General features: G+C 43.4%; 1 protein-coding gene across 2 annotated transcripts; it reads right to left on the bottom strand.

Annotated features, from left to right (window-relative positions):
* Positions 1-72: 72 nt before the first annotated feature.
* Positions 73-16257, bottom strand: trim9 (tripartite motif containing 9). Of its 2 annotated transcripts, XM_076974692.1 has the most exons (11): positions 15312-16257; positions 7995-8090; positions 7432-7554; positions 6237-6347; positions 5792-5945; positions 5095-5240; positions 4430-4568; positions 3750-3788; positions 3177-3480; positions 2875-3037; positions 73-2532 (listed from the first exon to the last, which is right to left on the bottom strand). In XM_076974692.1, the coding sequence occupies exons 1-11, from the start codon at positions 16143-16145 to the stop codon at positions 2455-2457; spliced, it is 2187 nt and encodes a 728-aa protein (XP_076830807.1). In that variant the 5' UTR covers positions 16146-16257; the 3' UTR covers positions 73-2454. The 2 variants fall into 2 exon arrangements, with proteins under 2 accessions (XP_076830807.1, XP_076830808.1); XM_076974693.1 differs by lacking the exon at positions 3750-3788 and having other exon boundaries at positions 74-2532; positions 15312-16255.
* Between the last annotated feature and the right edge of the window lie 3931 nt (positions 16258-20188).

Below are 20188 nucleotides of genomic sequence, written 5' to 3'. Positions count from 1 at the left end.
TCGTGCTCAGCGCTCTTAAAAGCGACACATTTATACCACTCAACCAATTTATTTAATATACCATACGGTTACAGAATACACAATGCGCCAGTACATAATAGGCAATAAACAGCAGCAATAATAATAATAATAATAGTAATAATAATAATAATAATACAACTTTTATTCACATTAGGGGTTTATAATAACGAAAATAAAGATACCTTCCACCACTGACAATCCCCTTCCTTACAGACAACTAACCAGTCTGGCACACTGTTGTCCAGTTATAGGCATTTTTGCACTTCACATAACCAAGCTGTAGTTCATCAGTCCAATGAACGTACTTGTACCAATGGTACAAGTTCAGTGTGTGTACAAGCAGCTACCCATGTCTGTTTATGCAAACACGGCCCCATATCACATAGTACAAAAAGCACAAGAACCAGACCAGCCCATGTAGAGTGACTGATAGCCGCTCGAAGTCTCCTGACACTTCTAGAACAGAAAACATATTGCCTGTTTGTGAATTCGTTTTTTTCACTTTTGGGTTTACAGCTGTGCTGTTATATATTGCAGTTAATAACACAAATATATAATCTATATATTCTACTGTAATTTTCAGACTTATAAATAGAAGCAGCACCAGTTTTTCAATAAACTTTAGCGATTTGCCTGTACAGCTTGTAGGCAAACAAGGAACAGAGAGAAACACAGACACATAGAGAGAGAGAGAGAGAGGGAGAGACATAGAGAGAGAGAGAGAGAGAGAGAGACATAGAGAGAGAGAGAGAGAGAGAGAGAGAGAGTAAGAGAGAATGAGAAAGAGAGAGTATGGGACATTCCTTTTGTGTGTATGTATGCACACTAAGTTATGTAAGGCTGATGGGATTGCTGCACATTTATTTGTGTGTATATGTGTGTGTGCATGTGAATTCTGTTTTTTTCTCTGTGTGTTGACCAGATTCTGCAAGGGCAAAGTGTGCAAGTGTGTGTGAATGAGTGTGAGCTTTTCTTGATTGCTGTCAATCTTCATTATCCTCCTCAATAATCTCAATGGAATGATTCAGCAGGGTAGTGTTCAATAATGTCTGTGTTAAAAATACTCTACTACATACTACTTGTGTACTGACTGGGCCCCAAATCAGTATGCCATATGCAATCAAAATAAGTGCTATCTTCATGTACTGCATCCTGTCATGCAACAGTGGTGGAAAAACGTTTCCCAAGTAGACAGAACCTTTGTACGTTCACATGAACTAACATTATGGTTTGAGTCTGTTGCATACTGAATACTGTACTGCATACCAGCGTCCAGTATGCAGTCCAGTATGCAGTAGACTATTTCTAACATAACCAGCATCTACAATGAGGGCACAGTGGAGTTAGAGCTTATACTCCAAGTCTTGTCTTCTGATTTTCAAAGCTACAACAGGTAAAACATTTGTCGAGTTAAAGCAGAGCTCAGTTGTGTGCATTTAGTGAGTAAATAGTGTGTAACAGCCAAATATCCTCAAATTTCTCATCTTTCTCCAAAAAAAAAGAAAAAAAAAATCCATACAGACACCCTTCAGTTGCCCTCACATGCGTAACAGATTATACTGAACTTAACCAACCATATAAACTTATTATGGTAAACTCTATTTAAAAATCATGAAGGCTTAATCCTATGTTCTTTACATATTCATAATTTATCTCAAGAGAATACTTGATTATGAATAAAAGTACAAAATCTGCCTGGACTCTGTTGCTGAAAGAAACAGAGACACACATCTATACACATTAGCACCGACAAGACTGTAATAATAATAATAATAGGAATTATAATATGTTTAATGTAACTTGTCTGGATACCAGTCTGTTTTGTGATTGGTCATTTGGGCTGTTCCGTAAGAAGCATATTGTACTTTGTCAGTTAAAGTGACCAATCATTAAGTGGAGTAGAAGAGTGGAGGAGAAGGAAGAATGGTTAGGAGGCGTGTCTTTGGCTGCACTCGCGGAATGCTGTGGTAGGCTGGAGACGGTTAGTAAGAGGGGGGCTTGCCAATAGTGCAAGCCGTCTACCATGCTGTTATCACAACATGCACAGCACAAACCAGAGCACATCTCCCATCATCCACTAGAGGTGATACAAACATTTGCACTGGGCCACCTCTGACTTGAAATATTTCCTGTAATTTTACAATAGGGCAGCGTGAACAACAAATATCCCCCTTTCTGGTTCCTCTTGCTAGCCATAATTAGACAGAGCATGTATAAAGTATGAATATAATATAAATGTCACAGATCTTAAGTAGTAAATAGTTGTTCAACTCAGTAAATCATGTTAAGACCTCAACCCTCAACCCAGCACTCCACACAAACTGCTGGAGACTGACTAGTACTTTGTCTTATCCTTCCAGTATGGCTGTATGTGTGTGTGTATGTGTTTGTGTGTCTGTGTGTGGTTCATTGAGTTCATAATTGTGTCCATCTTTAACAGACGGAGCCTGAAGGCTCTGACTCTCCTGGCGTGTAGAAATCTGGAATTGGCAGTCCCGTGTGAAGAGTCACCTGCATAAAACACACAGCAGAAAGGATTCCTTAGAAAAGGAACGCTAAGGCAATGCTCATTTCTGGTAAACATTAGACTTATTCATTAACATTGAAGTGTTTAAGTTTTTTTTTTTTTTTTACATTTGTTTTATTAAAGGACACCCAACCAGTAACAGTAACAGTCCAACAGTAACACTTAATGCTTTTGCAATTATCTATGCTGCTGCCAGGACGAGCCACAATAGCTGAATGTGTATTTGAGTTGTATTTGTATTTGAACTGCCTCAATGTCCCAGGTCCAGGGTTGTGACAGCATGCCGGTGGTGGTGGCACACCTGGGTTGGAGAGGCACGCTGTTACCTGAACGTTGCGGTTGAGGCTGATGGCGGGGTAGTAAAGGCCCTCCAGAGTGTCAAAGGCAACAGGACCCTGCTGCTCATCGTTGATAAGAAACAACAGGATACCACGCGTGAAATCCAACAGCACACCCACGGTCGCACCATTACTTATTCCTCCATCAGTCCTGTGTGTGTGTGAGAGAGAGAGAGAGAGAGAGAGAGAGAGAGAGAGAAAGAAAGAAAGATCTCAGACTAGATGTTTTCCGTCATGTGAGAACTGGGACCCAGTCTGGCAGATTGACAGGCTTGTGTTGCCATGCTTACCTGTTGGTGTGGGAGTTGTTGTGCATGAACCAGGAGCGGTTGTTGTCCACGTACATGGCCCAAGCTTTGTCATCCTTCCCCAGCATCACGTCCTTCAACACATCACCCCGGGCGATCCCGAACGCCGGGTCTGGGTGGTTGTCGTAGCGGTCGATGATGATCTCCCAGTAGTGTACACCGCGAGAGAAAGCTGTGTTTCCCATGACTACACGGTCATCATAACTACTACATGTGACTGTCAGGTTGTCATTGGACAGTATGATGTCAGGATGGGCAGATGCTGAGTCAAATGTGAACCAGGCAACTACAGAAAGAGACAGACACAAACCAACATATTATATTCTAGTCACTTACCCGAGATGTGTACTTAATAAGTAATTATGGGTCTACATGACAAGTGCCAGTAAGGAACACACTCCTATCCAGTCACATCCATACAAACATACAGAACACATCTAGCAAACACTAGCAAAATGGCAACTCAAAGAGGAAGTCAGGGGGTCCAAGCGAATATGGAGGTAAAAACGATAAGAAAGAGAATGAAGAGGATTGTGTTAAGAGAGCCATCCATACCTGCAGCTAGAGTTTTAATATCACATGGGGGAAGTCCAGCTGAGGTGAGAGAGAGAGAGAGAGAGGGTGGGGGTAAGTGATGGGGCGGTGAGAGTGAGAAACAAAAAAGAAAGACAGAGTGATAGAAAGGGGGATGATGGGAGAGAAGGAAGTAAAGCAGGATCAGGGAAGCTGGATCTGCTCAGTGACTTCAGCCTGTTCAGTCACACAACAGTGTTCCAAGCTTTATGAACATGCTGTCTTAATAACACAACATGCTAAACATCTATAATATAATATATTTGAAAATTAAAGGTTCACTTTTCTTATAAATGGTTAAGTGGTGAACAGAGGATCTGATCTATAAAAGTGATACTTGAACTTTCTGATGTCGTTCATTCATATGTAGTAGTTTTTAGACAAAGCAGTCATAATGGTTTAATAACAGCAGGTTTAATCTGCTGTTTAAACTATTTTGCACAGTTTATGCGGACAGCCTCGGCAGTACCAAGACGGTTAAAAGCTTCATCCTGTGACCCTGTGATTTCAGCATGATGCTTTAGAGTTCTTGCCACACGCTGCTTCAGCAAAAGCTTAGCCACTGAAGCCTGAACCTCATCCAGCTTCCCTATTTATCAAGAGGCAAGCATACGAAAGGGCGACGTGGGTGCGTGTGCAGCGGCACACGTGACGGCACTCACTCTCAGAGGTCTGCATGACGAGTGTTTTGCTGTACTGCCCCACCCCGCTGGCGTTGAAGGCTTTCACGCGTGATTTGTACGTGCTGTTGAAGTGAAGCCCGTCCACCGTGCAGATCGTCTCCGTGCCGACGTACACTTCCTGTGGAGTGCATGGTGTCGTGAGCATGCGTTTGTCCACACACACGCTGGGCTTCACACTGTAGCTACCCCTGTGAGGGGCACTGCTCTCGCCGTTCTACTGAATCATGTTTCACGAGAAACCACAGCCCTACAGAACAGAGCCTGGCTTCATCACTCTTTGAAAAATTGGAGCAGAAATGAGAACACAAGAACCTGGGTGCCTAAAAAAGACGCATGGCCTGTTTAGAGTGCCTGTGTGAGTCTGTGTGTGTTTGTAAGTATCTGTAGCAGCCTAGCAGCCTATTAAGAAGTGTATAAATAGCATTCTTTAGTAAAAGGGATCAAACATGCATCATGTCACACAGAAATAATATGAGTCTAAACCAGTGAGAGCGCTTCTAATAGCGAGAACTCTATTAAGCTGGTGGGAAATTGTGTAGGTGAATGTGTGTGTTTGTGTGCATGCTCACAAACACACACGAATGTGTGTGACAATGTGCTTGTATAGATATGGATGTTTCTGTGTGCATGTGAGCAACACTCACTCTGAATTGGCCTCCGCCGCCATCATCCAGCTCCAGGATGTAGCCGTCCACTGCGATGGTGGAGAGGGGAGGCTGCTTCCACGACAGAGTGGCACTGTTGGTCTGGCTGCAACACTCCTCCAGCTGCAGGATCGGGGCTGCTGGGACTGATACATACATGCAGGAGCAGCGCATCAGTACAGCACCAGGACTACACATGTGTAAACACCAGTAGGGTAAGACATGCATGCACACACACACACACACACACACACACGCCCCTCCACCCACACATGCACACACACACACACACACACACACACACACACACACACACACACACACACACACACACACACACACACACATGCAAGCACACAAACAATTATCAATGTGGCACTACATGCGCAAATGAATAAGGAGGTAAAAGGATGCATACGCGCACACACACACACACACACACACACACACACACACACACACACACACACACAAAAATACCAGCTTATGTACACATACACACACACTCACACATCAATCCAGCACTACATGTGCAAATGAATAAGGAAGTAAAAGGATGCATATGCAGAGTAACACCCACAAGCCCATGCCTAAATGCACACATGCACACTCGTATTTATCAGCAAGCACACACACACACACACACACACACACACATACACACACACACACACAGTATTCGTACACTGGGTCTTACCCTTCATCTGAACAAAATCAAGCTGGTGGATGGTCTGCAGTAGTGGTCCACTGTCCAGGGTCAGGTCAAAGTCGCTGGTCATACGTGGTGTGAGGGTGCCTTTACCCCACTGGCCCTCCGTCATATGCACTCTGCGAATCAGTGCATCAGAGATCTACACACACACACACACACATTAGAACATACTGCTGTTTGGTCAAGCAGTATCAAATTTGAATAACATCATTGGTGAGAAACCCTAATGGTGATTTATTTTATGTAAATCCATTTTTATTACTGTTCCATATTTACGACTCACAATACGGTTCTAAGACAGCAACGTGAACTACAGTGGTGTGCTTTCTAACACTTTGATTATACAAATGGCATAGTAGCCTAATAGCAACTAATACTAATGCAACACTAATAGCACTAATGTTGTGGAAGCAGACATTGGCGAAGTGACCTGCAGGAAGCCGCTGGGGTCGTTTTCTTTGATGACCTCCAGGCAGTACTCCATCAACCCTGTGGTCTGTCTTAACTTCACTGTACAGTGAGATATCTGATCACGCACCACCTGATAGATAGATGGATAGATAGATAGATAGATAGATAGATAGATAGATAGATAGATAGATAGATAGATAGATAGATAGATAGATAGATGTAAGAAAATGTGGGATAGGGTAAGAAAAACAGAAGAGAAAAGGATTAGGAAGAGAAGCGGCAGATGTTAAACACTTTGTGACACACTTTAGATAAATCGTTTAGATAAATCTTTGTTTCTGCCTAGAGGCTTGAATAGAAGAGTCTCCCTGCCATCACTGGTGCTGAGGCAGTGTTGCTAAGCAACAACAGGAAAGGCTCTCTGCATCCTCTATGAGCAAGCAGCATGTGTGTTTTCCTTGTGTACGTGTGTGCACGGCTGAGAACACTTATATGCTTCCTGCTGAAAATAGTTTCTAAGTGTCTAGTAATATCTATTCTAAGATAAATAATGGAAATCATGTATTTTAATATAAATGGCAACACAAATAAGCTGTATGTTTATATTTGTGTGTGTGTGTGTGTGTGCGTGAATATGCATGTGTCTATGAGTGTGAGAGTGTTTGCGTGGGTATCTGCTCTCACTTGAACCACTACACAATTCTAGAGACCTAACATTCTGGTAACCATAGCAACACAGATCAGTGGTTCCATGGAGACCAGAGGAAGGAGAAGGCTTGAATAGGGTTCTGCCAAAGAACAGCAGGTCAGAGTAATCTAAGCACGACAATCACAGCACAGCCATAAATCACACAGCACAGAATAGCACTACACCGCACAGTTAAGCAAAGCAGCAAACTGTACAAACACAGTACAGCACAGTATGGTGCAAGACAACACAACCCAACACAGCACAGCCATACCTGGAAATAAACCTGTGAATGCCTACAGCTAAATGTAACATTCAGGACAATTAAGCATACAACATCATAACACGTCTTATAGGACAACACTACTAAACAAACTTATACCTTGTTAAAAACCACACAATAAGTTCTAACACTAACCACCCATTGCATGTCGGTGTTTGCATGTATGCGTGTGTGTGCATATGTGTGTATGCATGTATGCGTGTGCGTGCATATGAGTGTATGTGTGTGCATACGTGTATTTACCTTGAGTTTGTGTTCATGTTCTTTATTGACTCTGGCCAGCAGTTGAGCTTTTCTGCGATTTAGAGCATCAATCAGAGCGTCGCACTGAGCCACCAAACATGCTTCAAATTCAACTCCATTCTCCTGAGAAACACACACACACACACACACACACACACATAGAGAGACACACACACACACACACACACACACACACATAGAGAGAGAGACACACACAGACACAGACACAGACACAGACACAGACACAGACACACACACACACACACACACACACAGACACACACAGACACACACACACACACACACACACACACACACACACACACACACACACACACACAATACAACTATTAGACCAGTACTTCAGTAGACTAGTACTTCAGGTAGGTCAAGGGCAGCCAGCATGCATATGTATGATGAAACTGCAGGCTTCCCCACTGCTCACACCTCTTTCCCATTTCATTTCCCATTTCCCTTTCCCCATGTTTCCTCTCCTGCATCCCATCACATATTTTTAACTTATTACTATCATGCATACGTGCATGCGTGTGCATGAACAATACCTGTATGTGTTGCACCATATTTCTGAGCTGCACGAGAAACTCTTTTGCTTCCGTAGCACGATCAGACAGAACGTTTAGAGCCTGTGAGAGCTGCCCCTAGAGAGAGAAACAGAGAGATAGAGCGAGAGAGCGAGAGAGAGAGAGATTAGAAAAATCTGTTGCTGTCTACAGGGCTTGAGTATGGCCCTCTCTCTGCAGCCGGTGGCAGTGCCTGTAACCGTGGGCGAGTGAACAGGAAACAGACCAAGTGTGACTACACTGACCCTGCGTTTCCTTAGCATGGCGAGCTGCAGGAGTGCAATACAAACATCTCACCCATGTTGCCATGTCAACCAGCAAAAAATAAAAAAATCTCACATCACTATCACAGTTCATCTCACACGGACATGCACAAACATACACTTACGCAGTGACCCCTGCAGAGAGGTGAGAGTTCAGGAATGATAGGTTTTTATTATCATTGATTTCATTAGCTCATTATGTAAACAGCATGTGAAAGACTGAATCATCCCTTTGTTGGGATACTGGCCAATACTGCACAGCAGTCTACATAGTGAAGTACGGTCAAATATTCCACACCATTACCCAGCAAGCTATACTAGCATAAACAGCGGAGGACTTCATGAGCACTTGAAAACCTGACCTCTAAAAGGACCAGAGCGTAAGGCTATGGAAGAGAGACACAGGGAGATGGTGGAGAGAGGGGACGGCCTAGAGGAGCACGGTCTCCCAGCTGGGCCCGGCGTGTCAGTGTACTTAACCACTACATCTTCATATGGTGAAAGGTAATTGATTTAAACTGGCTTCTGATCGGTGTGCAAATGTTGTTTGTCTTCCAGCCAGCTAGTTGACCGCTGAAGAAGCTATCCATCCTTCATGGGCATCAGACCCACGTCATACTACAGACATGACCTGAAAATGCTTTGACTGACTGATTACCACCAAATCATCAAGTCATGTCAATATCAAAGCACATGCTGCCTATCATGACATGACCCTGTGATCTGTGACCTGTGACCTGGTCCTGCCACAGCACCCTGCATCATGATTAATGTATGTCATTCATGTAAAGAGTTGTGAGTGTGTGTGTGTGTGTGTGTGTGTGTGTGTGTGTTGAGTTCAGTATCTGTGTTCTGAGAGAAGGAAGAGGGGATGACTCTATCCTTGTTTGAAGATGAGATGGTTGTCGCTGACTAATAAAACGATGGCCATTGGAGGAGGACGCAGGAGACATGGTGTCATCACATCTAATTGATTCCATTTGGGTGTGGGAGGCGTGTCAATACTTAGGAGCACAGCTTACGAAACCGAGAGAAATGTTGAACACCGTGTGCATACACAGTGCTCCACAGGGTAATTAAGCTCACTTCATTATGATCCTTTCCTTTTTCAGCTGTGCGTGACGAACAAGCGGAAGGACGGCAGACACCGTCAGAGCTGTTCAGGCTTCTAGTCGTATGCAAATACACCACGCATCACCTTGGCTCTAAACAATTTACAGTCCACCGCGCTTTCGCCGTCCGAGTCAACACGGCACACACACTCCCAGTGCAGCTCATCTAAAAGAAGTGTGGGACTGCCACATGGACCCTGTCCCTGCTGGCGTTCATCACAGGGTGTTCGCCTTGGAAGGCTCTGATCATGATTTGCTTGTTCTACATCAGAAGATCTCTCGTCAGATTTTCTGTCTATGGTAAATGTAACGTTGCAACAGCTCCAGTACAGGTGTTCCAGATCTAGTCCAACTCTTAGTACCAATTTCCTAATAGCTCTCCTACTCTTTCTACCTCTTTTCATCTCTGATGTTACTGTGTATTGACCTAGTTCGCATGTCCCCTGGATCATGAGTGTGCATTTTCCTTTTTCTTCTACGTTGTCGGCCTGTTTTGCGAGCGTGTCTGAAGGTGCGGGCTACGAGGCTGCTCTGCACATGCACACCTGCCTCTGCCTCCTTCAGCCTCTCCAGCCTCCCTTGAGCTCCTGACACCGCAGCCTGTAGAGCACACCAGACTTTCCTCAGCACTTCCTGGGGATCACAACTTCTGGCTTATTAGTTGAATCTTATGGTTTAAAGAACTACACTGTACAGCACACAAAATATATTACTTTTACTTTTATATTACTTTTTAATATTTCAGTGTACCAAGATCCGTAGACCAGGATAACTAAATTCTGGCCAACACTGTATGTTGTGATTATACTGATTCCTCTTATACAGTGCTGGGTTATTGACATGTCTCATCTGTTCATTGTGAGACGTGTCCCCTTTGGACCGCAGGGTTGCCCTGGCAGGCCCCTGGCAGTGGCATATGTAGGCCTGAGGCCACAGCAAAACTACAATCTGTTGAGAATTAGAGGGCCATGTGTGCCGGCCTCTTTTAAAGCGTAAGCTCCCTAGCAGAGCATGCAGGATGTGCTTGTGAGGTTCTAGATGCTTCCATGATCACTCAGAATCAAAATCTAGCACATCCTGTTTCTTTGGTAATGTTCTGTAGTACACTACTATTTTTGTACACTGCAAGTTACATGTAAACTATTTTGGACTAAGAAGGTAGGCGTATGCAGTGGTATGGTGACTCATGTTCATACTACATGGCTATACCTTAAAAAAGCATGGTGCAGGAATGTCAGGCAAACACAGGTTTTAATGTTTCTACCCTTCCACAGTACTTTGCTTAATCAATTTACTCTTGAATAATACCCATGTTGTCACAAATATGAATTATAATTGGTTCTATGAAAGGGTTCCACATAGACAGAAGATGAAATATATAACTGTTCCACACTGATCACAAGCTCAACTTACTTATACTATACATTATACTATACTCACATACCCTAACAACATACACTTCTGCAAAAATACTGCTCTCTACACTGATTAGAATATCTTACATCCAAATAATGAGTTCCAGTGCTTTTCTTTAACTTGTAGAATATTTTCATACTTTCATAGCTAATTCTACCAATTTTACCAATGCAATCACAAACCCCCACACACTCAACCCAGTCTGCTTCAGCAGTGAGTAATCATGGTGGCAGTAGAAACTGAGTGATAGTTTGGGAATTTTCACATTAGTTTGTTCTAGCTGCTCATTAGACCTCTTTACCTTCTCTCAGAAAATATATTAAAGATAAGATCGATGAAGAGGATACGAGTCCAGCTTTATATATGTGCATATGTGTGTGTGTGTGTGTGTGTGTGTGTGTGTGTGTGTGTGTATCCTGACCACCGCAGTGAGAAGGCTGCTCCTGGCTCTGCAGTGATTCTGCAGATGAGAGTTGTCCCAGCAGAGCAATGTCACAAAGTAGAAAGAGTGACAGGACTGGAAAAGGCAAAAGGCACATGAATAGATAGAGCAGCTCTCTAGCCATTTCCACCGGGCTGATGAGTGTGCTATATTTTCCTTTGTCTTCCCCCATCTCTGCTTTTTCTGTCTCTCTGTACTGCTCAAATTTGACCTGATTATTCTGCAGCAGTTATGAACAGTCCTCATCTAACCTAGAATACATGCACTGCCATGAAAGGCACGTTAGGAATAGGCACAGCAGAAAAGAACCTGGGAAAACAGGACTTGGTGACAAGCGAGGCAAGTGTTAAGGGTAACGAGGAGCAGGTCATACAGTGTTTATGTGCGGCGTCATGCACCGGATGCTCATCAGTCACAAAGGAACAGAGAAACACAACACCACTACACAGCACAGATGATAGGGGGAGAGTGCGTGTCCATATGTTAGTATGTATGTATGAGTGTGCGCATGTGTGTGTGTGTGTGTGTGTGTGTGTGTGTGTGTGTGTGTGTGTGCATGGCATTGACAGAATTGGCCATAAATTAACAGGTATTCCACAGGTTAAAGAAAGGTTTGCACTAGAACTTCACTGTAACACGCTATATTAACATACTAACACACTGTAACACACTATAATAACACACTGTAATTACAGCCACTGTTATGATTTAGCACGCATGTAAATACTTATGACCTAGATGTGTTATCTCCATGTATAAAATACTCATTGAAAATATATTTCTTATTTTAGGCTCCCTCGAAATGTTTCTACTATGTATAATTAACAGTGCAACTGCTTCATTCTCACCACAGGGGCTGAACCAGGAGGTAAATGTGCTCATTAACTCTGAAAAAGAATCGGATATTAGTATTGGCAGTGCAAATGTCAATTCTGTTAGGAACAATAGTAGCAATGTGCATAAACACACACGCAAACACACTCACCACTGTCAGATATGTTCAGTAACCAGATAACTGGTTCTAGTGTGGAGGTTAATATTAAAGTCCAATAGTATAAAAACAGGGTTGTGTCAGAGAGTGTTGCTTTCTGGGAGGAATGCCAACCATGGATCAGAGTCCTGCAGTTTGTCAAAAACAAAAGCCCTTGAAACTGAAGAACACACATTCACTTAGGTTTGTTTGGCAAAAAGGAAACACCTTTTACAATTAATGAAATGAAAGATACACAAGTGCTTCAGTGAACCACTAAATTTAGTATTAAGCAATAACATAAAAACGGCATCAGAAGAGCCTGGAGTTGATGAATAACACAGGTGTATTTGGGCTCAGATAGAACAGTGGGGTAATAGAGCCCCAGTAACCCAGCAGTGCCACATTCTACTCTACTCATTCTACACTAACAATGAGACTAACACACACACACACACACACACACACACACACACACACACACACACACATAGATGTAACCGTCACCACTGCAGTACTGAACAAAGCACTTGCTGCTACAGGTTTTAGGTTTACCTACATGTAAGGGAATAAACAGCTACAGCATTGTGCCTGACTTTAGAGAGCCTGCAAAACTGAAATCTGCTATGAAGTATTCTTCCTTCCCTTTGGTCTTGCTATACCATGGTCAAAACGAGAGAGAAGAAGGCTTCAATCACTGCGTGCCGTCACTGACCGCTGGGTTAGACCGCCATCGTGCCATTTAAAAACAGCCATGTATCATTCCTATTAACCAAACACCATGTCTTCAATCCGAGTTTTATTTGCCTAATGCCTCCTTTCCCAGAGTGCTTTCTTGGTACAATGCAAAAGTCACATTTCTCACAAAGATCTACTTTCAGGAATGTTATGTTTTATCTGTTTGTCCTGGAAATATTTCAAATGCAAAATACTAACAATTAGCAGTTTGATCCCCAGTGACAATTAGATTTTCCTTCTGAATGTAACACGATTAAGGTCATTTCAGTAAAATACACATGATTCACCTTCACAAATACCCTAATTAGACCTGTAAATATCCCCACCAACTTTACATTGGCCTCAGCCTACAGTGGCCATGGGAATCTAATACATTACCACGACAACAAGCCCCACAGACAAAGCATTCCATTGTCCCTCGAGAAATTACAGGATGCAAGAGTACCCACTCACACACAGACATGCATACTTACATATACACACAAATTACACAGAGTAACAGCTGTGTAACTCAGTGACATCAGAGTCTGTGTCTTACACTGATGGTCCGACCTTCCCAGGACATATACATTCCTTACACTGACCCATGCTCTACCCACACCACAATAAGGAAACTACACACATAGCACAGCATGCACACTGAGTGAAAGCGCTGGTCCTTTCTCCAGGGGCGGTTTTGGCCTAGCCAAAGGCTTCAACACACACGCGAGCGAGCACACTCGTGCACATGCAGTGACATGCTGCAGCGTATCCGTGTGTACGTGGGCAGGTAATACTGCAGGGCTTCTAAATCTGTTCTCTTCAACTCCTACACATTGTCACACTAGGCTAAAGAGAAAGGAATCACCAGACGCACTGCCCATACACCCACACGCACATTTAATCTGCTCTATGAAGATTGGGGTTTCTTCAGCTACGCCATCTCAAAATAGCATTGTACAATCAGACAGACCAGAGAAGCATGTGTTCTCCCATTTTATACAGAGATAGTAGTGTTCACTTTCAGACAAACACTGCAACTGCTCACTGATGAGCTCAGAGCTTTCAGACAAAGTGTGTTCATCAGAAAGAGGCAGAATGAAGAGGTAATAGAGCATTAGTGCAGTAGAAAGAGAGATCCTGCCCAAGGACTGGTGCTTTCTTTGCGTAGTGAGTTATGGAGAGGCCCACTAACTGCATGGCAGAGTCACTCAATTCTTTCTCTCTCTTACACACAAATACATGCCCATATACACACCCACACACAGACACACGTGTGGATGCACACACACATAGTAGAAAAAAAAACTTATGGCCAAAAACTCATCCCTTTACCATTACCATGGAGACAAAAAACAAACAGACATCCCTTTAATATTGCCATGGAGACTCTCTTCCCTAAGAAACAGGTAGAACAGCCCCTTAGTAATGACCTGCTTTCAAAGCTACCTCTAAACCATTTAAAATACAAGAACTTTACTGCTAAAACAGGACACACATCCAGCATCGCTCCTTCAGTGGGGTTAAAAAAAACTGTCCGAATGTAGCCAGTTCTTTGACGTATACTTGAAGAGTCACAGGCCACACGCTGTTACTGGATGAGAGATGTGTGGGTCGTTATCTGCTATCGTTGGAGATGCACTCTTCTCCACTGGGTCGTGTTTGGCCTGAATCACAGCCCGCTCCACTTTGCCCGTGGTCTGAATTTCAACACGAACCGCCCTACCGCCCCTGCTCTCCGCCACCACGTTCCTGTCACAAGTTATTAAACGCAGATTGTCTGAACAGCGTCACCGTGACAAATGACTAATAATCACACTCAAAAAGAAAGGGCTCTCGGGGATCTGAGATGGGTTCTTGATGGGGATGAAGGATTCTATAAAATCACCCCTGATTAACCCTAGCAGAGTTCAATTAATTCCTATGTGAGTACACAAGAACCCAGTCTGGGATAAGCAGCCTTTAAACAGATGGATAGTCTGTTAACAATACTGTATCACCAGTACAAGTAATACTGCTAATGACAATTTAGTTATTAAGTATAGTTTTGCAACAGTAACAAACCTTTAAGATTCAGCAAAGGTTTTGCAGTCTGAAGGACCATGACAGTACAGTGATAAGAACATATATTTGCTTTTCAGAGTAAATCATCCCTTGAACATGGACTTCTTAATTATGATTAATGTTGTTATGCTGAATCACTCCAAGATAGTTGTTAATGGAATGCACATGAAATGGTTAACCACACCAACAAACGGCTCCCCAAGGACAAGTCTTAAAATACCGAGTATGGTTACAACAACGCTTCCACCTAACAACAGCAATGATGATTGTGCTACACCTACTCCCATTGAACGATTTTCACCTGGTTCTCCTCACCTTGTGCAGTTTCCACATAGCCCCGAGAGCCTTCACCTCGTGTGTGGAGTGTTTGCCCTCCTCCAGACACTGGTAACACACGGGAGTTTTGCACTGCACACAGTACATGCTCAGGTTTTCGAGCTCGTGCTCCGTGCAGGTTGAGGTCTTTCGAGGGCTCGTGCGGCGACTGATTCGGCCCTGCGCGGGAGGCACGAGCCGATGTTTGGCCAGCGGGCCACGAGGTGGATGACAGCGGAGACGGCACGGGTCGCAGTAGAACACGTCGCATTGTTCGCACATTACCGTAGCCTCGCGCGGGCTCTTCTCGCACAGCTGGCACTTGAGAGCGGCTGCTTTGCTCTGCTGGTACCGGTCGACCACCCCCTCCAGTACCCGGTTTTTAGGAAAACCACGCAGACCCCGGTCGTCCAAGGTGAGGCTCCGATGGCACTGAGGACAAGTGATGCAGGAGTTGCGGGGGATCGGGGGCAGGACGCCGGGATGAGGGAGCAGGTGGTGCTGAGGCTGAGGGGGGACGGCGGGTGGGAAAACACGCACCCCGTTCGGGGACTTCTGGCAAGGGGTGGTCGGGGCACTAGCGAAGCCACCGTAAGAACCATATCCGCTGTCCGATTCACTGTATAAGCTCATCTTGTCCAGGTCCAGATAGTCGTAGTCAGACACCCCAGAACCGGAGGCGCGGCTGCTCTGCGGAGATTCGGCGTCTGGGGTCTGTACCAGTATGTTACGAGCGCACGCCAGACATATGTTATGGGAACACGGCAGGATAATCGGCTCGCGGAAAAAAGACCCGCAAACGGGGCATTTGAGCTCCTCTTCCATTTCTTCCATCTTCAGTTTAGCGCCGAATTGACGTCTGATTGCAGGGAGAGAATCCTACCGACACCGGCAGCTGGTCTTGGTTCTTACACCGCTCACTTTGTAATGCCCGAGGAGGAGGAGGAGGAGAGGAGCTTTATACTGTGGGCGGAGGTAGAGTCACTATCCATCATCGATTATCCGTGCAGGAAAAGGAATTTACCCCAGTTCTGAATCGCAAGTAGATGCCCATTGGGCAACATATCTGCCTGTAAAACGCGATGGGCATCACCATCCAATCGGTTAACAGTGAGGAGACGACACGGTCTAACGCAAAGAATTCCTGTGTATAACACAAGCGGTATTCAATGTACATAACTTTAAATGACAGGATGTCTTAAGACGTGACCGCAGACAGTATCATTTCCACTTGTAAAACCAATGTGAAAAGCACATAGCACACACTCACAGGGTAAGATGTAAAATATCCCGAATGCCATAAGAGATCTATTAGAGCTTGACATTAGCTCCTGTTTACTCTCTTCAGTCTGGCAACCACAACATCTCGAGCTCTTCTCGGGGGTCATCAGGGCGCCTCACGTTGGCTTGTAGTCATCATTAGTGATGTCTGGCGTCCCAGCCTCGTGTCTTTCACGAAATAGTAAAACATTAGAGTTTTATTAAATATACTCGAATAAAAGAGTGTTTGCAGTTGTAGCAGAGGACTATTTTTTTCAGAAAATAAACACACCGATCAGATTGCTTTCAATCCATTTCAATGTGCAGTGCAACTGTCGGTTACTTGTGCACCTGATTATTAAGTCCCGATCTTGATCTTTGTCTGTTACGTGTGCAGCTGACTCTTTCTACAAAGTTCCTAATATTCCATTAAATCTTGAACTGGCACATTGTGAAGGTCACAAGACCTTAAAAAATCAGCCACAGTATGAAAGTATGAAAGTGACATTTGTTATTAAGTAATTTGCATACCAGATGGTTGGGGGAGGTTAATGGATTCAATTATAATCGTAGAACCCTATTTGCATCCACTGTCTGGCCTCTGAAGGCCGTTGTCTACAGGTATTGTACCCCAGGCTACTTCCATCACTGCAAGTTTCTTGTGGCTTCTTTTTGTTTGACAGAACTCTCATATTTGTTACATGCTGACAATGACAAAGAGCCCTGTTTATTAGAAAATATAACACACATATTTTGTATGAGTGAGAATGTTCACCTGTATCAGGACTGCATTCATTTCTGAAACATGAGAGACCAAGGTAACATGTAGCCTGTAGGCATTACTACCAAATATTCATACAGTAATAGCAAGGGCCTCAATGTGAGGTAATAAGAAATTCATGTTAAGTGTGAGGTTGAGTAGTTTGTGTTTAGGATATCAGGCTAAGGATTCCTGATGGCCAAGTTTTGTTGAGTGGTAGGTGCTCATGCAGTAATGCTGAAACACAGAGTCTTCAGTTGTTTTGTGGAGATACAATAACAACAAGCCAGAGTTTGAGAGCTTTCTCCTCCCTGCTGGAGTTTGATAAGTGCCTCTTTACTTCGTCCCATTGTTTCGTCCTTCAGCCACATTTCCACGGTAACCCAGCTGAGAGCAGAAAGAGAGCAACAAAGAGGAAAATAATAGGCCTCACACACACACACACACACACACACACAAACACACACACACACACACACACACACACACACACACACACACACACACACACACACACACACACACACACACACACACACACACACACACACATTCACTCACACAAACACACACACATACTACAATACTGTGGTGAGTCTATGGTTTTAAGTCTATATGTGTTATCTGCAGAAGAGAGAGCAACAGCCTGAACTCAGATTGTGAGAATAATTGTGTAGGAATGCTGTAATTATGGGATTGCTTACCTTTTAGACTGAGATGCAAAAGAGCATCTTGACTTAAGCAGTATGTCTAAACATGTACATGGGCAGATGTGCAGTAAGGCAAATGTGAGAGTGTGTTAAACATTTGTGAGAAATTGCATGTTCTCTATGGAGAACGTAAGTCCACTCAAGTATAAAAGTGTTTAAATGAAACACAAGTTAGGTTAATTGAATAATATAGAATATATGATTGTTGATTAACTGTGTGTGTGTGTGTGTGTGTGTGTACGTGTGTTTGCACATGGGTGCATGTGTGTGTGTACAAGTGCCTGTGTGCAAGTGTGTCTGTATAACTGTGTGCGTGTGTGTGCATATGCATGTGTGTATGTGTATGATAGTGTGTGGCAGTCATGGTGAGAGTGAGAGTGTGGTATGCATGCCTCTCCAGTGCTTCTGTGTCTATAGAGAGAATGCTGGATAATTAATCACTTAATGATTTTTATTCTGACGCTGAAGAAGTGGGTTAGTGAGCTGCTGTTTCATTATGAGAGCAGATGTTCCTCAAGCTCCTCTAACCTTCTTCATCTCTCCTGACATAAACAACATTCAACAGCTGACACCTTCGTCAAACTGGTCGTGGCCAAAGGCTTGCCTATCCACACTGCACAGTGCACTCATCGAGTACTTTTCTCTGAAAAATGGTAAAGTAATCTAAAGGATATTCTCTGTGGAAGTATTATCACATACAAGCCAGTAGAACAATAAATGATTTTCAATGTGCAGTGAAGTCTATGTACCAACCGTATTAGTATTCTAGTGAGATACCTTTATCAGATACTTCCATGAAAGATCCCTGTAGACTCACAGTATGATTTACAATTACTATTCTCCTTGCTCTAGCCCCAATTTACAGCCAACAGTGTTGCCAGGGCAGGTAGTGCTGAAGTGTTCAGCCTTTCCATTCTGCCTGAGCTGCCTTCCAAACACTAATCATTTTCTGGTTGCTTATCAAATACCCAGTGGGTCAGTGCTGTGGCCCTCCAGAACAAGAGTCATGTAGCCTTCAGTGTGAAAGGATCAAATAAATGAAAACAAATGATGTGTGAAATACTGTGAAAAGGGTGGATGTGTGTCTCTGTGGAAAGGTTTGTTCTCTTTATGAGTTTCCCTCACTAGCAGGAACAGCATGTGGCTGTGTAATGAACAACCACAGCATCACCATCAACTATAATCTTTTGACATTATCACATTTCTTCTCGCTTTATGGATGCCACCAGAAACTATAAACTCTGCTGCAAGAGTGCAGTTTAATTTGACTGTGAACAGTCTCATCTATCATTACTATCATGATCACACACACTCTCTGTATATATATGACATAGACACACACACACTGACTTAAGTCTGATATAAGGTACATCTCTTACTCTCCTCTTACTATATTCTGAAGTAAGACCTTGGCCTAATTTTAGACTACCCTAAACAACCTCTACCTCAGGGCACTGACAACCACAGACACATACGGGGGAGAGAGAGAGAGAGAGAGAGAGAGAGAGAGAGAGAGAGAGAGAGAGGGGGAATGTTGTAGTTGTTTAAACTGTGGCATCCATAATTAATCATACTTCTAAAATATTTGAATAAATAAGCAATCATTGTAAGGTACATCTTTGAGTTATTTTTGTCAAAGAACATACTCTTGTGTGTATGCAGGAGTGGGTGTCAATATTTAATGACCTCCTTTCTGATTTTCTCTCTTTCAGCATTCCACTTTGATAAGACAACAGAAGTGTTGAAGCTTTCCGTGTAATGACACCTAAGAGAAAGAAAGATGGAGCCCTTGTCCAGTCCACACATTTATATCTGTCAAATGCAATACAGAATGCCTACTGTACTGAACTCTATTTTCGAGCTCTATCTTACACACAAGTGAATACTGTTACCTTCTAGGATGTTCCCTGGTGTTACAGTTACGCATCCTGACTTTGCTCTGTGAAATGGTTATGTTTTTTGTTGTAATTGACCTTGTTTTCTAGCCCCGCCCCCACCTGTCAGTCATGTCTTTGGTTTGTTTCTCCATGTGCTCATGTTTTGGTTTTCCCATGTGTTCTCCTGTCATGCCCCTGTAATTTGTAACCACACCCTCGTTAGTGTTCTCATGTGTTTCTTGTCAATTCAGAGTACTTATACCCCGTGAT

The sequence above is a fragment of the Brachyhypopomus gauderio genome, chromosome 15 (assembly GCF_052324685.1).
Source record: "Brachyhypopomus gauderio isolate BG-103 chromosome 15, BGAUD_0.2, whole genome shotgun sequence".
In the NCBI taxonomy this organism is placed as follows: Eukaryota; Metazoa; Chordata; class Actinopteri; order Gymnotiformes; family Hypopomidae; genus Brachyhypopomus; species Brachyhypopomus gauderio.
Note: the sequence above shows the minus strand (reverse complement) of the source record. Positions and strands in the feature narration are given on the sequence as shown.